The 21189-nt window shown below is 45.8% G+C and overlaps 1 protein-coding gene across 5 annotated transcripts in view; it reads left to right on the top strand.

Moving 5' to 3' along the window:
• SHROOM3 (shroom family member 3) overlaps positions 1–21189 on the top strand; it is a 144905-nt gene that overhangs the window by 69709 nt on the left and 54007 nt on the right. Inside the window, exon 2 of one of the 5 annotated variants that reach the window (XM_084519287.1) lies at positions 5085–5150. The exons of 3 other annotated variants lie outside the window; for them this stretch is intronic. In XM_084519287.1, coding sequence (XP_084375413.1) covers positions 5149–5150 — 2 coding nt within the window. In that variant the 5' untranslated portion in view covers positions 5085–5148. Of the gene's footprint in view, positions 1–5084; positions 5151–14869; positions 15123–21189 lie in introns of those variants that run through there. One more of the 5 variants, XM_084519286.1, reaches the window with a different exon arrangement.

Genomic DNA, 21189 nt, shown 5'->3' with positions numbered 1-21189 from the left:
CAATTCCCTTACAGCCTTTGTTTCTTCCCGACATAGCAGCTGATTAATCTGAAACAACCTGGGGCTGGGCCTGGCTTCTGAAAAATGTCTTCACAGAATTTGCATAACAGAGAGCATCTAAAACACAAACCATTTTGAAGGTTGATAGTATTTTAGCAACATATGAATGACCCTTTCTGAAAAAGTCAGCGTTCCTTTTAACCTAGTGTTTTGTCTCTGGTGTCACTTAACAAAATGAGCTGCAGAGTACACAGCTCTGGCTCCTTTCGGTAAGGTACCTGGCAAACAGTGTTCTTTGTCTTATTTCAGTCTTGCATTATTTTTTTTAGGATTTTTTTTTCCCAATATTGTTGTGCAGTGGCAAGTTCTGTTTCTTGGATATTTGGGGATTATAGAAAAAATGTTTTTGTGTGTGTGTGTTTTTTTTTTTTTTTTTTTTTTCTTTTTTTCTTTTTTTTTCAAATTTTACTTATAGTGATTTCTCTTTGGAAAGGTTAGCAAGAGCTATACCAGCTTGGTCTGTACCATTTCACACACTTCTTCAACATCTCTTATGTCTCAGGTCCTTTGTCCTAATTTATTCATCCCTTTGTATTCCTTATGCTCTAGTGGTGTCACTTCAGTTGTGATTTTTGTTCTTACGTTGTTTGTCATACGCAGTATTTTCTGTGACTCATAAACGAGCACTGGCTTAAATTCTCTCCTGTTTTTAGAGCCTATATGTTGGTTTTGTCATCTCTGCTTGAGGAACACTACACATAACTATTTCCAAGGACGTTTCTGTACTAACTAGCAGGAATTCTTAAAAGTCACCAGTAGGTTCCCCCCAAATACTCATGTGCACATCCAACACATCCAAACCAAATTTGGGTGGTGGTAGATTAGGATTACTGTAGGGTCAGATAACCCACCTCAGACCTGCTATCTACCACACCAGGTTAGTGCCCTCAAACCACATACAGATTTTGTTGCTGTTCATAACATGCCATCTGTGGGGCCACAAAACATTCGCCTTTGTGTAAGCAGGCTATGTCCTTATCAGAGCTGACAAAGTTTGTTCCTGTGCAGGGGTTACATGCTGGGACCCAGGGCTAAGTGCAGTTACTTTATTTACACATCTAAGTGCCTCTTGGCTGATGCTGGTAAATTTGTGGTTCTCTGGGACATCTAAAAGCAGCTTTCGTGCTGGAAGGTCTTGCACAAATGCATCTTGGCTCAGCCATTATGACGTTTCCCATTTCTTCCTTTAACCATTTAGAGCTTGAAACCAGTAGTCCTTTGGCTTTTTACAACTGTCCCATCCTAGGATATGCCTCCATTAAGTCCAACTGAGAGTAGGAAAAATTTTATTCACAGGTCATGCTCTCCCACGCTCTGGAACTAGAGCTGCTCTCTTATCATCACCAAGAAATTTACAGAGAGAACAAAGGCATTTTGCTGCTTCCATGTGCTAAAACCTCCAAGGTGCCTGATGTTTCTCCTCAGCTCCTAGCATACCTGAAGTCCCCATGCCACGACCTTACTGAAGACTGCCAGATCGGCTGCTAGTGTCAGGTCAGTTGAGCTTTTCACAGACCAAATGCAAACACAGCACTTCTCATATTCAATTCCAAACATTTTTATTCCATGCTGTTTAGCTCTGTTGCCCTTGCCTTTTTTACATGATCTAACAAAAAGGAGTTTGGGCCTAATGATGAATTAGTGCTAGTGGAGTTTGAACTCATCTTGTTTTTTCAAGTTATTCTTATCAGAGAGGCTGTGCTTCTGGAAGAGGAACAGCGGCTGCTCCTTTTTGGAAAGCTGACAAAAGCAGGAAATGATCTGCCAGCCTTGACAACATCATAACTGAACATTTACTTTGAGCCACAGTGGGAGGGTCCCAGACTCATAAATCAACCCATTAAGCCTTCAGACACACTGTTTTGGAACCTCCTAGTTGTTTTTTTTTTTTTTTTTTCCTTCTTTTTTTTCTGCAGATAATTGTTTTACGGGCACAAGCTTCTTGATATTGTTAAATACAAGAGCAAGTGGTATTGCTCTAGGTCTGGAGTTGAGGCAGCAAGGGTCCTCCCTCTCTAGAAACAAATACCAGCAACTTCAGCTCTGGACATTTATTGACCATAAATACAAACTGACATGAGATATCAATTTCTCAGGAAGGAAGGATGGTCATCTCTGCGTAGAAGAGGCGGAATTTGCTGAACAGGTTTAAGAACTTATGTTGAAGGAATTAAACCTCTTAGAGCTGAATAAGCAATTTCAGAGCAACCAGATGTGTTCAGTGAATGTTGCCTTTCACCTCGTCTCTTCAACAACGTGGAAGCAGATGCTGATATTTCATAAAATGATCTCTTTTTTTAAGAGATCCTAACAGATATTCTGGACTAACCTTTTTCAGACCACGACTATTTTCAGGTTGTGAGCTGGGGCACGGTCTCTTAGATCTCTGGGCGCTGTTGCTTCTGAGTTAGCAGACTTGGAGAGGCATGGGGACTGGGACTTTGTCCCATTTTGCTTTCTGGATTACTAGCAAGGTGCATACAAAGACATCAGGGAATGTCGCCCCTCCTCCCAATCTCGTATTTGGTGCTTTGCAATGAGAATGCGAGCCTTTGTGGGACTGTTCAGGGGCAAAGAAAAACATGAGCCATCAGCACTTAGCATCATTTCAATCTAGGACTAAGACAGCTGGTATTATTTTTCACTGTTTACCCAGCTCTAATCACCTTGGAAGCTTAAGGAAAGAATAATTAACCTACTTTATCTGCTTCTAAAAAGTCAGCAGTACGGCCTTCCCCAATATAAAGCATTAAAATAAAAGCCTGGAGTTGCAGTATATAAAGTCTGATTACTAGGTGTGCCATTTCAGACTCCTGTTGGATTGCTATAATGATGGGTAGCTGCTTGCTCTTGGGGCAACTTTGTGCAACTTGGTGTTCTGCTTTGTGTAGGCATTGGCTGGGAGCGAAGATGGAGTGAGTGCAGCTTAGCAATGCAAAGATACGCCACTGGGCCAGTCCACTTATAGAAAAAGGGATGGAAATGTGACTTGGGTGAAGTGATGTCCATTTAACAATGGAGGAAAATACAAATCAGCATTCTTGGAGGAAAATACAAGTCAGCATTCTTCCTTCTGTACTGCATTTTTCATCGAAACAACGTAGGAGCTTAGCGCTCAGAGAAAGCACGAGCCCGTTTGGTCTGTGTGAGGCTGCGTGAAACTGCTGAAGGAGAAAGATAAATGGTGGCTCCCCATGAAAAATCAAGACCTGTAGAAGTTCCCATTGCTCGCAGACAAGTGCCATGACTAAAAAGGAATCCACTGCTCAGAGAAGCACTTGCTTAGTCCATAAACAAGCTTGTGATGATAAGTGGGCCCTAGAGTTGCAGAGGAACCTGCAGGCTGGCCAGCCTGCAAACTGACAGCCTCTTTCTCTTATCAATCTGGTATAAACCTGCAGAGCTGAAGGGACAGTGGTCTCCGTGCCCTCTGCTCTCTGCCCCTGTGCTTGCAGGGCTGGCTGGTAGGAGGGCAGTAGGGTAGGAACCAGATCATCACCACTGAGCAGAAATGAATTTTCTCCTTTTTTCACAGTTGTTAGGGGGAGATGGGCTCAAGTGTTAGGGGCCAGGATGCCTGAGTTTCCTTTCTGGCTGTGCCACGTAACCACGGTGAGACGAGAGGCAAGATGTTTACTTCTGTGTATTTGCATTTCTCCGTCTGTGCGGTGTGTGCGGCCGGCCTTCCTACAGGTGAGGGGTGTCATGAGGCTTAATTACCATGTGCAAAGCACTTCGCAAAATACATTGCACTGCTGAAGGTATGAAATGTCAATTAAAAGGAAAAAATGAAGCCTTTCTCTCTAATTTTCAGAGGAATGTCTTTGTACTTTGACCTGGTTGTTGTAACCGCAACCCAGAAGATTTTCCTGCTAAGTAGGTGGCGAGAAGAAATGCTTCTTGGCAAGAGAAAAATACTGCCTTCCTCAGCCTCGGTCACTCAGGAATGAGTATTTTGAGGCTAAAAACAGGATCAAATGCTCCACTCTTCTCCTACCCAGCCATGCTGTGGCAGCCCCCAGCTCTGCTCAGCCCTGCACACCCAGGAGCAGGAGGACACATTATAAGGGAGGGTGCCTTGTATAGCAGGACCTTGCTGTCAGTGATGAGATGCAGCATTCAGACTCGGTGTAGCTGGCAGGATGCTGTCAGTTCCTTACCTCTCTGCTTCACGAGAGGTGAGGAATACACTGTAGGGTTGGCCTGCTGCTCAACCACAAAACATTTCTGCCATGGAGGAGATCCCAGGGAACCACAGCTTTGCACCATCCTTTATATATCTCTCTGTTTGTTTGAAGTTGAAGATAAATCATAAGGCACAGGGCCGGAAGCCTTTTACAGCTCATGGTATGGGAATGGGTGTGTGTGGGCGTGCGCGCGTGCATTGCTTCACAGGAAGCCCAAAGAAAGCCCTGGTTGTTTTGTGTGCTTCTGTAAGGAGACAAGAGAAGGGAAAGAAATGCTGAGGAACAAGGAGTTTGGTTTTGCTCTGCAATGATGTCCAAATCTTTTATATTTTCTGTATGCTGCATGCTTTACACGCAGAAGTGCAGCTGGTCACTTAAAGCAGGCTGCAGGTAAGACTTTGATGGAAGTAGGGAATTAAGAGCCTCTTCTACGTGTGTTTAGGGAGACACCATTAATTGCTGGACTGCCCCTGAGAGTGCTGAACAGCCTGAGTGGCTGATGGATCTGTAACACCAAGCTGGGACATCTCATGAAAACAGGTTTTCCTGTAACGTGTTCCTCCCAGCCTCTCCAAATGGTGTTCCTGTTTCTTTACATCCCTTGTGTGCACATACTGCACACAGCACATCCAGCCTGCGGTGCATGTGGGCCACCAGGAAGCCACTGGCAATTCTTTCCAAGGGCTTTTGCCTTACTGACACGGACATGAGAGGGAAAACAAAGGGATAGACTGGGGAAAGCAGAATAGGCACAATGGAAGAAGGGGCTGCAAAGCTACCGCCGCGTATGTCTCAGCACACTTTCCATTGCTAAGGCCTCTTCTCCTCCTTCTGCAGGTTTACATGGGCACCCCCTCCCCTCATGACTACAGTGGGACTAATCAGACAATAAGGATTACCCATGTGAGTAAAGCTTGCAGGCCTAAACTGCTCAATGCTGCCCATACTCAGGTTTGTTCTTCCCAGCCTTGACATAGCCACCTCCCGTCCCTGGAGATGGGCAGAGGAGTATTTTTCAGGGCCCTGAGCTTTTTAGCAGCAGTCACGAGGTTAATGGGAGCTGTCTTCCGACCTTCTGACCCACAACATGCTCTGGGGTGAAAGGTGCTTTGTTCCTTGTCCCAGTTTTGTCTGAGCCTCTGACAAACGGACATTCTGAGGAGCTAAAGTGCTGTTCAAATCATGGAGAGAAAGGCCCAGCAATGTCAGCTTTATTTGGCATTAATGACTGACCCTGAATTTCTGCTTTAGCAGATGGTAGGTTGGATCAGCTCCTTTGCAGTGTCCTACATCTTTTTTTTCCAAAAGTCTTGTGGTCACCTTCACAACCCGATCCCTATCCAGTGGATGCTTGATCAGTTCTAGTCCTGCAATGCTTTGTTGAAAACAGGTAGCTCAAATGAGGGAACTAAGACAAAACTTTTTAAAAAACAAACAAGCAATCCCCTTTGTGTGAGCTGGAGGCAATGAAGTGCTGGATACTGCACTGACCTTGGAATCGGGACACTGGCTTGTAATTATTGCTGGTTGTTACCTGCATTATTGTACTTCCAAGGAGCCCTGCTGTGGGTTAGGAACCCAGGGTGCTTACTGCCATAAAAGCAGAGCAAAAGGCAGAGTCAGGCCTCAAGGCAGCAGAAGTCTCCGGGTATGCCCTGTGGTATCAGGCAGGCCTCATCAGCCCAAAGGGCATTACGGCCATCCTTGTGGCCCTGCAGCCTCCAGGGCTGATTGAGTGGATCATGTTTATTTGCTCTACAAGTGTCCTGCCTGTGATGTTAGAGCACGCAGTTACTTGGCCCAAATACATTCATTTTAGTGGTGACTTTTAGTGTGGAGTATTTGAGATAGGATTTGAGAAGCGCTGTGTGGCAGAGCAGCAGTACTGACCCGAGAGATGCTCTGAAAGAGGCCATTGCAGTCGTGACTGTTGCAGGGATTTGTCTTGTGCAATAGGAGGGCTGTACCAAATGTTTTCCATCCTCTGTGAGATTCTGCCTGTTTCTCTACTGTAACAAGAAGCAAATGAGATGGTCACGTTTTTGTCACAATCACACTTTCCATGTAATTTCCAAAGATTTACAAAGAATTCACAAATAAATAAAGAGATGCCGTTTTAATAATCTCATCAAGGAGGAATGCAGCTCTTTGTGAAGGTACGATATCACTTGTGCCTATTGGGTGTGTGAGGTTTGATCTCAAAGCAACACTCAGCAGAAAGTCATGAGCTTTCCTGTGTGTTTATGCACTGAGCTGCATTCTCTTAATCCCATCTGCATCAACAGGTTGGTGGTATGAAGAAAGCATTTGCTTTTGAGAAAAAAGGAATTTCTTCCGAGATTGTTTTTTCATCAGCAGGACATCAGCTAGCTCTAGCTGTTATTAATAACGCTGCTGAAAATGGAAGATTTGTGAGAAGTGTTGTTAGGTGACAAACACCAGTAGCTATGGTTCTGCAATGGCCAGAGGTGGCATAAGGATCCTTGCAGCTTTCCTCTGCTATACACTGGTTATGTGCTTAGGATCAGACGTGTGAGACCCCATTCTATTCCCAGCTCTGCCATGCATCTCCTGGACGTCACTGGGTGTGTGCTTTGCCTTTTCCTAAAGAAAAGACCAGGGCAAGAGCTAAGCATTATTTTTTCATCATTAAAGTGTATGTAAGAGGATCTCACTTTAATTTCAGAGTCATTAAAATATCTTCTGTCAGGGAACTTAACAGGCAGACATCTTTCATCTAACTTGCCCTTGTGTGTGTGTGCTTATGAGATTTTGTAACAAACTGCTTTTTTTAAGAATGAATAAGGGTTCATCGTTACCATAAGCTGCCCAGGAATTCTGAAGGATCTTATCTTTTTAATGAAAACAGCTCCACTGTAAACCTTCTGTGAGTCCCGAGTTCACGCTGTCACATTTCAGGTTTCTTACACACATTTGCTCTCAGGGGCTAGTGTTCAAAGACAGATTTGCCAAGAAAAAAAAAACACTTGATGAACAGACTCTTGTTTTTCAGTGCACTGCCACACTGGCTTCCCCTCAGGGAGATGAAGAGCGCAGTACAATAGCTGTTGTGGTTGCTTGCTGGCTGAACAAAGCAAACGTAGCTCGTGCTGGAAGGAGGTGGTACATCAAAAAAAAAAAAAAAAAAAAAAAAGAAAGAAATAATTACTTGACTGCTAGCCTTTGTGTCTAAGGCTAAGCCAAACAGGGTTCCTGATGTCCCAGGACATCTAAGAGCCATACATACTGACCACCTACCTGTATCGCCTGGCATGTTGGTAGGACCAGAGCATTAGGTGATGTTCCCTGAAACCAAGGCCCAGATTTGTTCCTGAGGTCAAGGGACCAGCTTGCTCTTTGCCAGATTGGAAGCACAACCTTTCCAACCAGTTTGTCAGGTCAATTATTTAGCAACCTGCTTTGTTTATGCTATAAAACTTGGCTCCTGCATTGAATGTGGATTGCCGGAGGGCACAGGAACAACAGGGTGAGTTGCTTTAAATCCTGTGCATAAACTGCATTAGGCCTTAGAGATGTGAAGAGAAGGCTCCTCTCCAGCTGATAGATTTATTCTCAGTCACATACCTGTGACCCTGGTGCAGGAAACAGGCAGAGCAAATGGGGCAGAATCCAGCCTGTGCATTTTGTTACAATAGCTGGCGGTCCAGAGCAGAAACCAAAACACATTCTGCACTGCTGGAGATTAAAGGCAGGCAGACAAACAACAGGGACTTTAACTCCCCACAGATCTTCCATCTAACATTGTCTTTAAACCCATTAGGGTTTCTCCAACAGAAATGAGGGTGAATTAGAGGGAGATTTTTCTTGAAACCCAAGCTAAAGAGTCTTGAAGATGTTAATGCTCACTTTGGGTGCAGACCTACAAAATTCCTTCTGTGGCAAGTCCCCGTAAATTCAGTGTGAGCTGCTCCAAGCATGGAGGTCATGAGGATTTCCTTACTCACAAGCACTGGCACAGTTAAAGGTAAGCCAGAAATGCATGATTTACGCTTCAGTCTGGCTCTGACCTGTCCCAGAGTCTGGAAATTGCTCCACTCAAAGTCTCACCACCTTTGTTGCTTACTGGGGATTTCTGTTGGGCTGCCCAAGTAACAGGGCACGTTGCCTGCAATCAGGAGTTTCTAACGCAGCGCTAAGTGCAGGCAGATCACTGCAGGCGTGCCGTCTGCTGGCAGTGCTGCCATGAGGGTGAGCAGCAGACCCAGCTGCAAGGCTTACTGAAATCACTGGTTCCCCAGTGGCTCAGTCCTGTGTGCTGCCAAACATTCTGGTTTGATCCAGCTTTTAAGATCAGGATCAGCTTTGAGAATGTGAGTAGATCCACTGAAGTGATCTGGATTACCCGCGGGGGGACAGGACACACAGCCCTGCAGGATCAAGCCCTTGGAGGCCACGTCCTGGAGGAAGGGGGAGAGAGAGGTGACAGCCAGCACTCCTGTCACAGCGTAGCACCCTGGAATTTAGGGCAAAAGCACACTGGACGTTTTTGTTTAATGCCAATCTGCCTGAAGTCCTCAAACTGTTCAAACTGAGATTAACAAAGGAGGCTAAAACCTCTAACAGCAGCTTCTCTCATTTGCTGACAGCAGCGTCAGGCACAAAATCAAATTCTTTCTATGTGTCAGGTAAGTCAAAGACTGCGGAGTCCCCCAGAAGGGAATTCTTGAGGATTTATGTTCCATCAGCGAGATGAGCGATAATTAAAGACTGAACATTTCTTCTAGGCTGGGAAACAAGAAAGAACCTTCTTAATTCCTTAAATTCCTCATACCAGCCTGTAAAATATATTCCATTCATGCCTGTGTCTTGCTGCTTGTTCTCTCTGTGTCTCTTTCTTTAGTATTCAGCCACCTGTTTGTAACCAGTGTCCTGCAGGTTCTCAGGGTGCCTTTCTTCTCCTCCCTCTCTGCCCTTGGTCTTGTTGCTTTGACACTGAGGCCTCGTTGTCTGCGAGAGACAGTGCATTGCAGCCCCCTGGCTTGCCGGGCTGCCGTAACTTCATTCTTGGAAAGTTTCTGAGTTTCCCGGGTGATAAAACATGTGCAACATTTGCTCTGACCTGAATCATTTCTGAAGGCATTCAGCCCTGTTTTGTGATGAAGGTTGCTCAGGGTGGGTGGTGGGGCATGAGAACTCCCCGCAATGGCAAGTCCTGAGAAGTGTCAGGAAGTCGCTGCCCGCACCTTGCGCACCGCAGGGTTGGCCTGATGGGTTTTTTAGCGTGTGCTGAAAAATGCATCAGATGCACTGGGGGGTGAGAGACACCGGCAGGACAAATGAGCCCGTGATGAGTTTGGTTGTCGCTGCCTTCCCTCGATTCTCACCAACAGGGAAAAAAAATGGAAAAAAAGGGTAAAAATCCAAGCCTCAGCTCTGTACATACAGCAGCTATGAAAGTGACGCAAATCCCTACAATTACATCTTGGGATATGTTTTCTACACGTGAAAAAACCTCCAGTTATTCACAGGAGACCAAACTAATGAATCAAGCAGGACAGTATTTAAAACTGTTAAAAAAAAAAAAAAAAAAAAAAAAAAGGAACAGAAACAAAAAAGCCACTGGTAAATAACTCTGGAATGTTGTGAGTTGACTGCGTGGGATTTTTTTCTTCCGCCCTGCATTATTTATCCCCTTAAAATAAATACTACATGCACGATGGGTGGCTCAGGGCTTTACAGAGCCTTACAGAGAGCATTTACTAACAGTTTGCAAGCAATTACTTTGGAGTCTGATTCTGTTCTCATTTATTCTGGAGTAAATGGGAAATAACTGTATGCACGGCATGTGTATTTCCCCTAACTCAGTATACACCAGGGAATAATAAGACCTTGAATGTCTGGCCTTTGGAAAGGTCTTGATGTGGACTTTGGAGATCCAGGCCACTCCAAATACTCTCCTGTCATTTTTTGAAGTTTTTGTTGCATTTCTTGTGCTGAAAGGTCTCCTAGCATCAAAGCCAAAATATTTCCAATCTTAGTAACTTGCTGTCCTACTACCTTTTGAAGGGAGGATTTCAGGACAGATATATCACACGTTCGCCACAGTTTAACTGCCTGAGAGAAGAGGTAGGACATCATCAGAGGTGTTGTCTACTCAAAACAAAACATTTCTTTTTAGATGGAAACTTCATTTCCACATAGAAACACGTGAAAACTTTGGACCAGGATCGTTTAGCAGCCAGGCTCCTGTTGTACATGTTGACTTTGCCTTTCATCTCTGGCATCAGGAAACAGGAAGGCTCGTAGCTAACATTACGCCAAATTAACAGACGGGGTTTTAATGCAGCATCAGTTATGTATGAATACTTGCAGAAGGAATCACAGTCTTGCTTTGAGCAAAGCTTTTGGGCATGCACTTCAGAATTAGCATGAGGGCAAGTGCCTTCTTGAGTTGTCTTGGAAGCAATGAATGCCACGTTGCCTTCATTTTCCCCCAAACTGGCTGTAAAAATAAGAAAAAATGTCTGTGACAGGTAACTCAGAAACTTACCAGGTGTGAACTTTGTCACAAAGGCAGTAAGCAGGCTGAAGAAAGCTGCTAAAGAAAGCTTAGCAGCAGTTGCACGCTGTGATGCCCTATGAACTTGTCGGGAATTTCTTTGATGTGATATTGTGAGGCTTCACATTTTATTGCTAAACCTCTCCAAGAGGAGAAGGAGCTTGTGCAGATCTGTCACTACCACTGCTTTAAACAAAATGCATCACCCAGGTAGAGACTTCTAGAGGAGAAAGATTTATGTGGGGTCTAATGACCAAAGAAAACTTTGGTTTTGATCTTTGGAAGTAACAAGATCTTGCCCTTGAGATGCCCTCCTCTCACAAACCATTTTGCCTCCACAGGATCAGGGTTTTGCTGTGACACAGAAGGAAGAAAACAGGCTGTGTGATGGGAACTTCAGTGCCCTCAGCAAACAGCTGATTATCTGTTGGAAGGAAAAATATGTTTTTCCATCTGGTTATGGGTTGTGAGGCTGCCGAACCCAATTTGCTGAGCAGATTTGTGTACAAGACAGTAGGGTCACAGTCTTGTTCAGCCTCTCATCAGACAGGCACCTCAGCCTCCTGCGTTCAGGAAAGCACGTAAGCCTCTCTGTCACCCTGAGCCTGTGTGTGTGTCTTGTTATTGTGGACTTCAGTCCGTGCTGCAAATGAAGCACACGTACAGAGCACAGACACGTGCTTAACAGCCAGCACTGGCTTCAAGCACCCTCTTGAATTAGGATTCAGAAGTAGAAGCTGATAGCTCTTTCCATTTTCAGGCTGATAGGGTGCAGGAGAAGGTTGGCAAGAAAGATCGTGGTCCTGTTCTGCATCACAGGTAGGAACGGGTCTGACCTGCACAAGGATCCTAAGTGCTGGCACAAGAGTGAACTACTTTGCCTGTGGGATAACTGAGTGAAAAGTTGTGTTGGAAGTAGGGCATCATATCAAAAAGCCAAGAAATGCTGTTTTCTTTAGAAATACAGAGATTGTCAACTATGGCAGGTTGCATAATTCGAGTTTCCCTCTAAGTTCTCTGGTTATCAAGCCACCAAGTCAGTATCTTTGGTGAAATCCTCCGCGATGAGCTGTTCCTGCAGTGAGTCCCGTAGACGTGAAAGGCTGGTGATCAAAATGAAAGGCATTTCCAAGGGACTTGGGCCCCACTGGAAGGCACTGGTAACCCAAGATGTGTTTATCCCAGCTGGCTCTCAGTCTGTACTGAGAATGCTTTTGCTTTAGGATTAAAAGTAAGGGGGTGGCTGGTAGTGTTTTAATTAATGCAGCTTCATTTCCCAGCTGGCCACAGTTTCTATACAATTTGTGTCTTCTGCGTGCTCACATAACTCGAACACTGTCAGTATTTATAACAATCCATGCTTTATCCATAAAACAATAAAAAAGTCTCAGCTGGGTGAAAAATACTGGTAGAGGTGCTCGCTGAGTAGGATGCACTCTTAAAAGAGATGTCACAGCATGTGTGCTAGATCATGGACTCTTCCTTACCATAAAAAGCATTTGAATCAGAGCTTGCTCATGCTTTCGGTACGCAGAATAATTCAGGTTAAGAAGTCAAGCACAACTTTTGTGTTGCAGTGAACTGAAGTTTACGTTGCCTTCAAATATTGTGCTGCCTTCCCAGCTGCTGGAGTGCTTCTGCTTCACTCGTTGTTAGCTGGCTTTCTTTAATTCCGTGGAGTTGCACAATGCATTTCCTAGTCACGTTGTGTGTGCCAAGACCCACGCTTTATTTTCAACATCACGGTTACCTTTGCGACTGCTTCTTAGGATTTCTCTTTATAATAGAAGTGATGGCTTGGTGAACGTTGAAGAGCAACATGTGCTGAGAAATGCCCAGTACTGGCACCACCGCTTACCTGAACTGAACCCCTGGCAGAGGCAGATCCTGCTGCTTCTCCCATGTTTTATGGGAGCTGGCAAATTGGAGCCAAGAACCAGAGCACATTTCATTCCCCTTCCTGTCCAGCGAACTGTCTTGTTGGGCACTATTAGCAAGGCCATGGTTAGCGTCCCCAGTGATCTTTAATCCAGATGCTTGCAGCATTAGCAGCTTCAGAGATGTGTGCGATGAAGAGAAGGGACCATACCTGGGTAACTTGACAGAGCAACTGGCTACCTGGCAGGCAAGGGACCAATGTAATTAAAAACATTCCTGTCTGCAGCACCAGGCTTCTGAATGTGTCCTGGCTGGCTGTAATTAGGGGTGTCGAGCAGATGTATTGTTTCTGGAGTGGGATTATTGGTACCTTGCTTATTGGTACCTTCCTTGCTTCTGGTCCTCCTGTTTTATGATGGCCTGTTCTTTGTGATGTCCCAGGGAGTTGACTATCAGCAGTGATCAGGGAAGGAGGAGAGCAGGAAGCTGTGTGGGCAGGTTGGAGATCAAAGGAGCGCGTTGCCCTGCTGCTTGTGTGCTCTTTAAAGAAAGCATTTTGGATTTCAGCACATCATTACTTAGGCTCAGAGTGGACTGATCTGTTACTAATGTAGTGAGCAGATACAGTGCCCTTGCATGGGGAGGGGAAAATAGCCATGAATTAGCAAATACACGGTGTAGCAGGACAGCGGGAGGGCAGGGCAGAGCTCGCTTGGGGAAATTAGCACGCTTGTCCCACAGCAAGGTCCCCCGAGCAAGCACAGAGGATTACTTTAAACTGCTGGATTACTGCGAGCTCCTGCGCCGAGCCTGCAATGTGCTTGCACTTTCATTTTGCTCAGCCCTGTTGCCCAGCCCAGCCCAGCCCTACAGGCCAAGCTTTCAGTAAAAAAGGGATCCTTATCTCCTTTCCTTTTCCAAAATTCCTGAACGCCTGAGCAGGGCTCCTTGAAGTCAGTGGGTTCTGCAGACCGCTTTGCATTTTTGAAACTCAGGTCGTGAATTTAGGCACCTGCCTTTCAAAGGTCTTTATACATTTTGCAGTGCCTCTACTTGCCTATCTATAGGACCTGTATGTCCAACAATTTGTGCTTGCTTCAGATCCTGGAACAGGGGGAGTGGCTGAAAACTCCCATCTTACAGGAAAATCTCATTTGATTAAATGTGGATGGGTACATGATGGCCCTAACTGAGCCAGTGACCTTCAGAATTTAATAAGGAATGAAATCATTTTCATAAACATTTTATGGTTTCCCTGGTGAGAAAATTAATGATTTAATTTGATAGGATGGTACCAAATATGCACAGAAAGTTTATCATGTGTGTATGTGATGCCGTAAGGTGACCTTTCCTCATAAGGATTCCCTTGCCTTCCTTTCTCTGGATTTCTCCTCTGTGGTTTCTTTTCCCTTACTAGTTTCAACATCCTGCTCCTTGCTTTTTCAATCTCTTTCTCTTCCCCTCTGGTGTAGGTGAGAAGCAGCATCAGAAAAGAACGGGGGCCAGAGTTACAACAGCTTTTCCCCAGTCGTCAGCACTGCACTATTGCTCCGTGCAGGGAGGGAAGGGGCTTTCCCAGGACTGCCTCTCATCGCTGGAGGAGAAGAGGCAATATTGGAGGAGGCAGTATGGGAGCCAGGAACGACCAGGCTCTTACCCAACTCCAACTCCTTTAGTTCCCAACGTAAGGGCTGGGTTGGGAGCACTTGTAGGTGTGGTTGTGAAACTGGCAGTAAAATCTGTTTCCAATCTCTCTTTGTGAATATCAAGAGATCACACAGGTTGGCTGATCAAAACCAGAAAAGGTGTGAGAACTGCTGTCTTGCCCTGTTTGGTTTTATTATAATTTCCTGAGGAGCCGCGACTCTGCCGTGAAACTTAAACAGCAGCTTTTAAAATTAGGTATTAATTAGAACATTTCAGGCCATGAAGAAATTGTCAGTGCGGGGCTGGGACAAATCATCATTCCTCTGTGCAAGTCTGCGAGGCTGCACGGATCTGCTGGAGCACCTGCCAGCTCGGCATCCCTAAGACATGGGGGCCTCCCGTTAGCTTCATAACGGGTGGCGGTGCTTCTGTAAGGGGGAACAAACAAGTCAGCTGCTCACTCTTACATGCCTCCTGCTTTTCCTTCCCTGTTTTAGTCACCTTGCTCTCTTTTACTCTCATCTCACCAGCTCAGTGCCTGCAGCAACGGCAATTAGCGCAGTGTGAGCATACAAGCCCTGGCTGTCTGACTCCTGGCCACTGGAGCTCTGTCATTAGCGGCTGCCTGTTAAAAGGGTGAGCAAGGCTGGCTCCCTCTCCCTCCTGCCCCTGGCCTGCCTTCCCATGCGCAGCCTCACCTTCCCCGTCACAACCTGCAGCGCTGATGGTGAAGGCGCTTCGTTCACCCTCCTCGCTGACGGCAGCCTCACGATGCAGTCAAATCTGCACGCGCTTAAGAAGATCCTGGCCTTCTGGACTGCGTCGCGACGGTGCGTACCCCAGCACCACGGGTGTAGTGAGCTTGGGTTTTGGTGATTTTTACAGCTTATTTGGAGTTTTGTGCCCCATGTGGGCACACCAGTTCTTTTGCAAGGTGCTCCCTGGCAGGTCTTGTGCTGTGGCTTCCTCATCTTGTTCCCTTTGGTGCCCATTGCGGGTATTTCTCTGCTGCTACTTCTGTCTCTCTTCCTTGTTTTGTAAGGGACTGGACGCTCAGAGACGTGGTGAGCTGGGACATTGAATTTTGCAGTCGCCTCTCATCCAGGTTTCTGTTATTTTCTTCTTCCTTTAAGCATGAAGCTGTATAGGTGAGCACAGGCTTAAATCTGTTGGGCTGAGGCAGCCAGCAGTGCATAGGAAATGGCATTTTTTTGTGAAGCAGTTCCAGCCTACCCCAGTCCACCAGCAGCAACGTGTGAATGGTCCTGCCGATGTGCCAGTTTGCTTTCTTCATTTACCTTGTGCACGGTCCTGCAAAGACTTTGCAGTCTCCATATTGTGGTGGTGTGCTTCTGCTGTTGAATACCTTGTCACGGGTGGTGAGACAGTGATGAGAGCAGCACCTCGGCACATTGGGAGGTAATTGCAGGTGGGCACGGGATCACTCAGACAAGTCCTGTGTTCACTCGTTTTGAGTGTTTGACCAGCAACCACGTGAAGTGCGCAGTATTTGCTGCCTTGCTGTTGCTGTGTTTGTTCGGGGGGCATGTGGCTCAGTAGCTTGCTGAAGCACGAGAAGCAGCAGGGAGATCTGGTTTTGAGACCCAGCACAGCCGGGTCTTCTTTGCTGTCTTTCTTCTAGAAAACGATCTGCTTGGCCTTCCCAGAGATGCAGAAATTGCCACGGTGGTGCTACGTGTTTCCACCCAACAGCAGTCAGTACTCAATGATGCCAGGTGTGGAGCAGCCTTGCTTTATAGCAGTGCCATAGCTTATAATTCAATCTTGACCTTATAAAATGACACTACTTTCCTTGGGGTCCAAGTATTTGGGAATTGACATACACCTGGCTGAGCTCTTAGATGAACGTAATAGCCATGACAATCCCAAGGAAAACATCACGAATTGCGGCTTAGACATACATAAAGCCAGGCATTTTTATTTAGATGTCTAAGATTTTTGGTGTTCTACTTGACTCTAGATTGAGTCATTCTCCCCCACTTCAAGTGGGGAGAATGAGATTTGAGTGCTTCATTTTTGTTATTTACCTTATGTGTTAAGTGTGAGTTCCTCTGCCTGGCCCGCTCCAACGCAAACAAGCCACAATTTCTGTTAGCGATGGAAGCTAACGAGCTTAATTGCCAGACAGCACAGCGTGCCTGACGTCACGGCATCGCAGCATCGGCGCTGTGATGCTGAGCTGCTCCTGGGGCAACCGTAGCAGAGGGCTTTGCTTCTGTCAGGGCACGGGGCTGAATAACAGCCATGGGAAATGGCAGGGGAGGTTCTGAACCTGCCACTGCAAAACGGCTGAGCAAATCAGTCAGCACAAAGCGGCAAGACCTGTCAGTGCCCCTGAGAGGTTGATGCTAAAGGAAACTGTTGCCTTCCACTGAACTGAGCCTCGGCCTTTTTTTACAGGGTGTTAGCCACGTTTTTGCTTTTCTTTGGCAATTTGGAGCACCTGCAAGGTGCTCAGAGCTTGGGGCCAGCTCTTACAAAGGATGCCTAGGAAGAAGAGAAGGAAATTGTTTGCAGCCAGACTTTGCTGCACCACCTGGGACAGCACCCATGTGAAGAAAGCATCCAAACCAGGCTTCACAAAGTAATGTTGACCTAACTAGGAGCAAGAACAAGCCCTTACAGTACACATTGCAGGAGTAGAGTCTGGAGACGTAGCTGAACAAATGTTTCTCTCCATAATTTCAGCAACACTGAAATCCATCGTGTTCAGGTGTGTAAACCACAGGGAGATTCATACGTGGCACTGCATTCAGAAGTGCCAGGGGAAGGCTTTTGAGACCTGTTAACTTGTAGATACTGACATGGTTCTTACAGGAGAAGCAAAACTTTATTCAGTTGTATAAGGGAATGTAGAGACTTAAAATTTAGGTCTGGAGGTTTTGAAAGTTAAAAAAATAGAGGTTAATTTAAGTGTGCGTTTACTTGTGTGATAAGTGTAGTTCTCGTCTTAGGAAGTAATTGGCGAGATGTCTCATAGAGGACTAATAACAGGGCGGGGAAGACAGAGTCATAGTTCTGTGGAATACTCTGTGTCCTCGGAGCGTGTACAAACAGTAACTAGCAGCAGTGCATGACACGGACATTCCCAAAGGCTTGTTCCTGTTCAGTACAAACAGGCAACCCGCAGGATTCCTATTCATGGGAGAGAGTTCAAAGAGCGCAGCCTATTCCGAGAGAGAGCAAGAAGACTTTCCTAAGGGAGCTCATAGGATAACAAAAAAATAATTTCATGAGCATCTTGGAAATGTCTCAGACCGGGTTCATTGCTGGAGAGCAGAGCAGGATAATGCGATTCTGTGCTTCTGCACAGCTGGTCGGTGGCACATCAGATCTATTTTAAGAATGTACTTGGCCTGCAGACCTGGTGATGATAATGTGCTGATCTGAATCTACCTTTGCTAGCTTAGAGGTTTTCACTTCCATGGTTAGTAGCTGCACTACGTTCCCGTTGCTGTTCCCGTTCAGTGCAGTTGAGGTTCCCTTTTCCGTTTGGTTGATTTGCACTGTAGTTGTTTCTGGAACTGTGTGTGAGAGAACATGGGTTGTCCTTCATATCGCACAGTCTCTCGAGAAGATTTTGAGGGATAGTAAGTACATTTTGGCGCCCAGACCTGTTAAATTCAGGCAAGTCTCAGGCACTTGCCTTTCCCTGTTGTTTAAATAGTGTTCTTCCTTTTAGGGAACAAATTGGAGTAGCCTTGAGCCCCTGTCACAGAGGTAGGGTCCGTGTACACAGCAGGAACTGGGATCACGGCTCCCACCTTCTGGCAGAGTTAGATCTGGATCTGAAGCTTCACACTCACGCTATCTTTCAATGCCTTTTTCTTTGTTTGCTCAGGCACCGTTCAAAACTTGTGTCCCCATTTTTGGGTGACTTCATGGTGACTGTGTGCCTGGTGGTCAGGGTGCTGGGATCCTGCCAAAAGCTACAGAAGCGGTGGGGCACTCATCATCATGAGCTTACGTCAGAGTTGTGCAAGCAGTACTTAGCTGCAGATTACGAGAGTGCTCCTCACTCGGTGTTAAGCTAAATGCCTTTAGTGTGTTTGATGGAGAGGGTGGGAGAGAGAACAGCAGCAAAAACACACAAAGTAGAGCAACTCTGAAGCAGAACAAACCAAGAGGGCACGTTAAACCTGGAACATGAGCTTGTAGGCATGGCACGCTATGTATAATAAATATGAAACTGAGCCCAAAGAGGTTATGATGCAATTTAGAAGTGTATCCTAAAAGAACCTGAGCTGTGGGAATGCACTCACAGCTTTATCGGATAGGTTAATGTTTCAGAAGTTTTCGTCCACAGGACAGAAGCCGTGGACTCACCACCAGGTTGTAAGGAGCAGCTTTCCCTATGGCTGGCTTGCTCTGCAGCTACCCCAAAAAAGCAGCTGAAATTTAAAACAGTTGGAGGCCAGGTACTGCATTTATGGGGCTGTTTGTGGACACATACCTTTCCCTGGAGGTGTTAGAACAGCAAATACATGAAGATGGGGCATACTTTCTTTTGTTCTGTGCTCTGGTGGGTCTGCCCCTCTCCACTGGTTTCCCTGAGCTTTTTGAGTAATTCAGTATAAATTACCCCACATTTAAACAGCAAGTTAGATGTTAGATGTGTCTCATCACATTAGGCTACTGACTCGCACATGGACATGCAAGCAAAAACTCCATTTGTTGGTTAAACCTTTATAAAGCCGTTATCGTGGAAGTGACCATTGACCTAGAAATACGGCAGCTGCATCTCTGGCAGTCACTGCAGTAGCCTCTCGGTGACCTAATTTCTCCTAGCAGTGAGCGTCATGCTGCACGAGCCTGAATCCTCCTTAGTAAACGTACCAGCAAATGCTTCTTGCTGCTGAGTTTTCAGAGAAGTCGCAAATGAACTGGTGAAATGGGAGGAACCGTGGTGCTGATAACTGCTTGGGTAAATCTGGCTTTATCTAAGCCTCGAAGACAAGAATGGTTCAGTTGTGAGTGCGGATTTTCTAAGTATCTGAACGGCTGCTTTAGATTCAAAGGACCAAGTTCTCGTTTTCAGATTCCAAATTTATGAGTTTGTACTGTAGGTTTTTAAGATGCAGAGGGACAAATAAAAACTAGCCCAATTTTCAGCCTTTGGGGCAATGTCTCAATGTTTCCTCTGACTTTGCTGCAGTTTGCAGAAGTGGTGGTGCATGGAGCAGAGCAGAAACTGGTATCCTGCCTGCTCTGCAAGCCCTACTTGTCTGTACACAGATGCCTCTGATTTCCATTCTGCATCTCTGTTAGCCTTGGCAATAGCCTTCCTTTTTTACACATAGCTATTAGCCTGACCTTATCTCTGCAGTTAACCATACGATATGTTACGTGTGTCCTTATGAAGCCCCTGATGAAGCTGTCCAGCCTAACCAGCACACCAGGTTAGAGGGTATGAAATGGAAGCCCTTGGGAACCCTCTCTTGTAACCCTCTTATTTTGTTTTAATTATCTATTTTTTTGCTTTCCCGTTTTGGTTTATGTAGGGCAACAGTGACATCCATTGGCCTATTAAGCTGATCAGAAGTGCTGGACAAACACCACCACGTATTTACTCAAGGTGGAGGGCTGCGCTGGAGGCCTCCAGCACCACGGTTTCTCATGTAAATACCAGCTGCTTGCCTTCCCCTCTCCTTCTGTAGCAACCTGTTTGCGTTCTCGTTTCAGATACTGACTCTTCATCCCTGTTAGGGTGAAAACATGCTTTTTAAGATGTAGCTTAGTATCACCAATTCCAAAAATTACAATCTGCTTGGTTTTAACTGCTGCATCCTTTCTTGAAGACAAGAGAGTTTGGAAGCACCACTTCAGAGAGAATTGGAAGAGACTAAGACATGCAGTGGAGGAACTGACAGCAGGAGGGTTCTTTAAAAGAAGTGAGCAAGTGATTCAAAGTATGAAATAATTAGAGGATTCAGCGACATGCACAGAAAATACTCATCTGGAGAATGAATCTGGAGGATTCCGATTTCATTCCAGACAAGAAACGAAGAGCTCAGTTTATTTTGAACTATATAAGTAAATCAGTGAACATTTCCTGCGGGCCTTTCATTGAACAGCTCCGGTGTCTGTTGTACGTTTTTGACCAGCTGTCGTTTCAATCCCATTCCAAGGTGAAACAACCCGTGTCTGAAAGGGAGTCCACCTGAGACACAGGATTGAACCTACAAGTAAGTCTGTGAGCTCGCTGTCCTTGCCCCACAGCACGGTGCGGTTGTTGCAGTTTGCATCTGCAACAAGGTGCAGCCTCTCCCTCGTGACTGAGGCAACTGGAACTTTACCCAGCAAGGTCAGCACAGGGTTTTTCCCTTCCAGCATCACCAGAGATAGAAGAAAAATGAAGATACGCTGGCGCATGTAGTCTGACTTGGAGTCTAGTTCATACCTCTTAATTAGAAAGGAAATGCTAAGTGCTGTGGTCCTTCGGAGCAGTCATAACTGAGGGGAGCTGTAGGTACTGAACATAAGCTCTTCCCTTCATTTTGGCAGCTTTGTGTCAGTCATTGTGTCCACAGCACCTGAGATGAAGGATCTTCTCTTCCTGTAGATTATTATTTCCAGCAGGACAGCCTAGGAAACTTATTTAAGCGATGCTCAGTGTACTGAAGGACTTCAGGCTGCACTTTGTGGGTGCTTGGATAGCAAGCAGGAGGGAATCTAATGAAGAAGCTTAGCTTCCTGACCCTCCAAACTGCAGCCTGCTGGAAATGTGTTCATCCAGCTTATGTGACATCAGAGTCTTTCCTTCACCAGCATGTCTCTCACATTGCCAATTCCATAGTCGCACAGCTTGCAAACCTTTCTGCTGGATATTTGAGATGCTGTCATCTTACACAGCTCACTCCAGACAGCCTCTCCCCT

Source organism: Aythya ferina (genome assembly GCF_964211825.1).
Source record: "Aythya ferina genome assembly, chromosome: 4".
NCBI classification, from domain to species: domain Eukaryota; kingdom Metazoa; phylum Chordata; class Aves; order Anseriformes; family Anatidae; genus Aythya; species Aythya ferina.
This window is presented reverse-complemented; position numbering and strand designations above follow the sequence as displayed.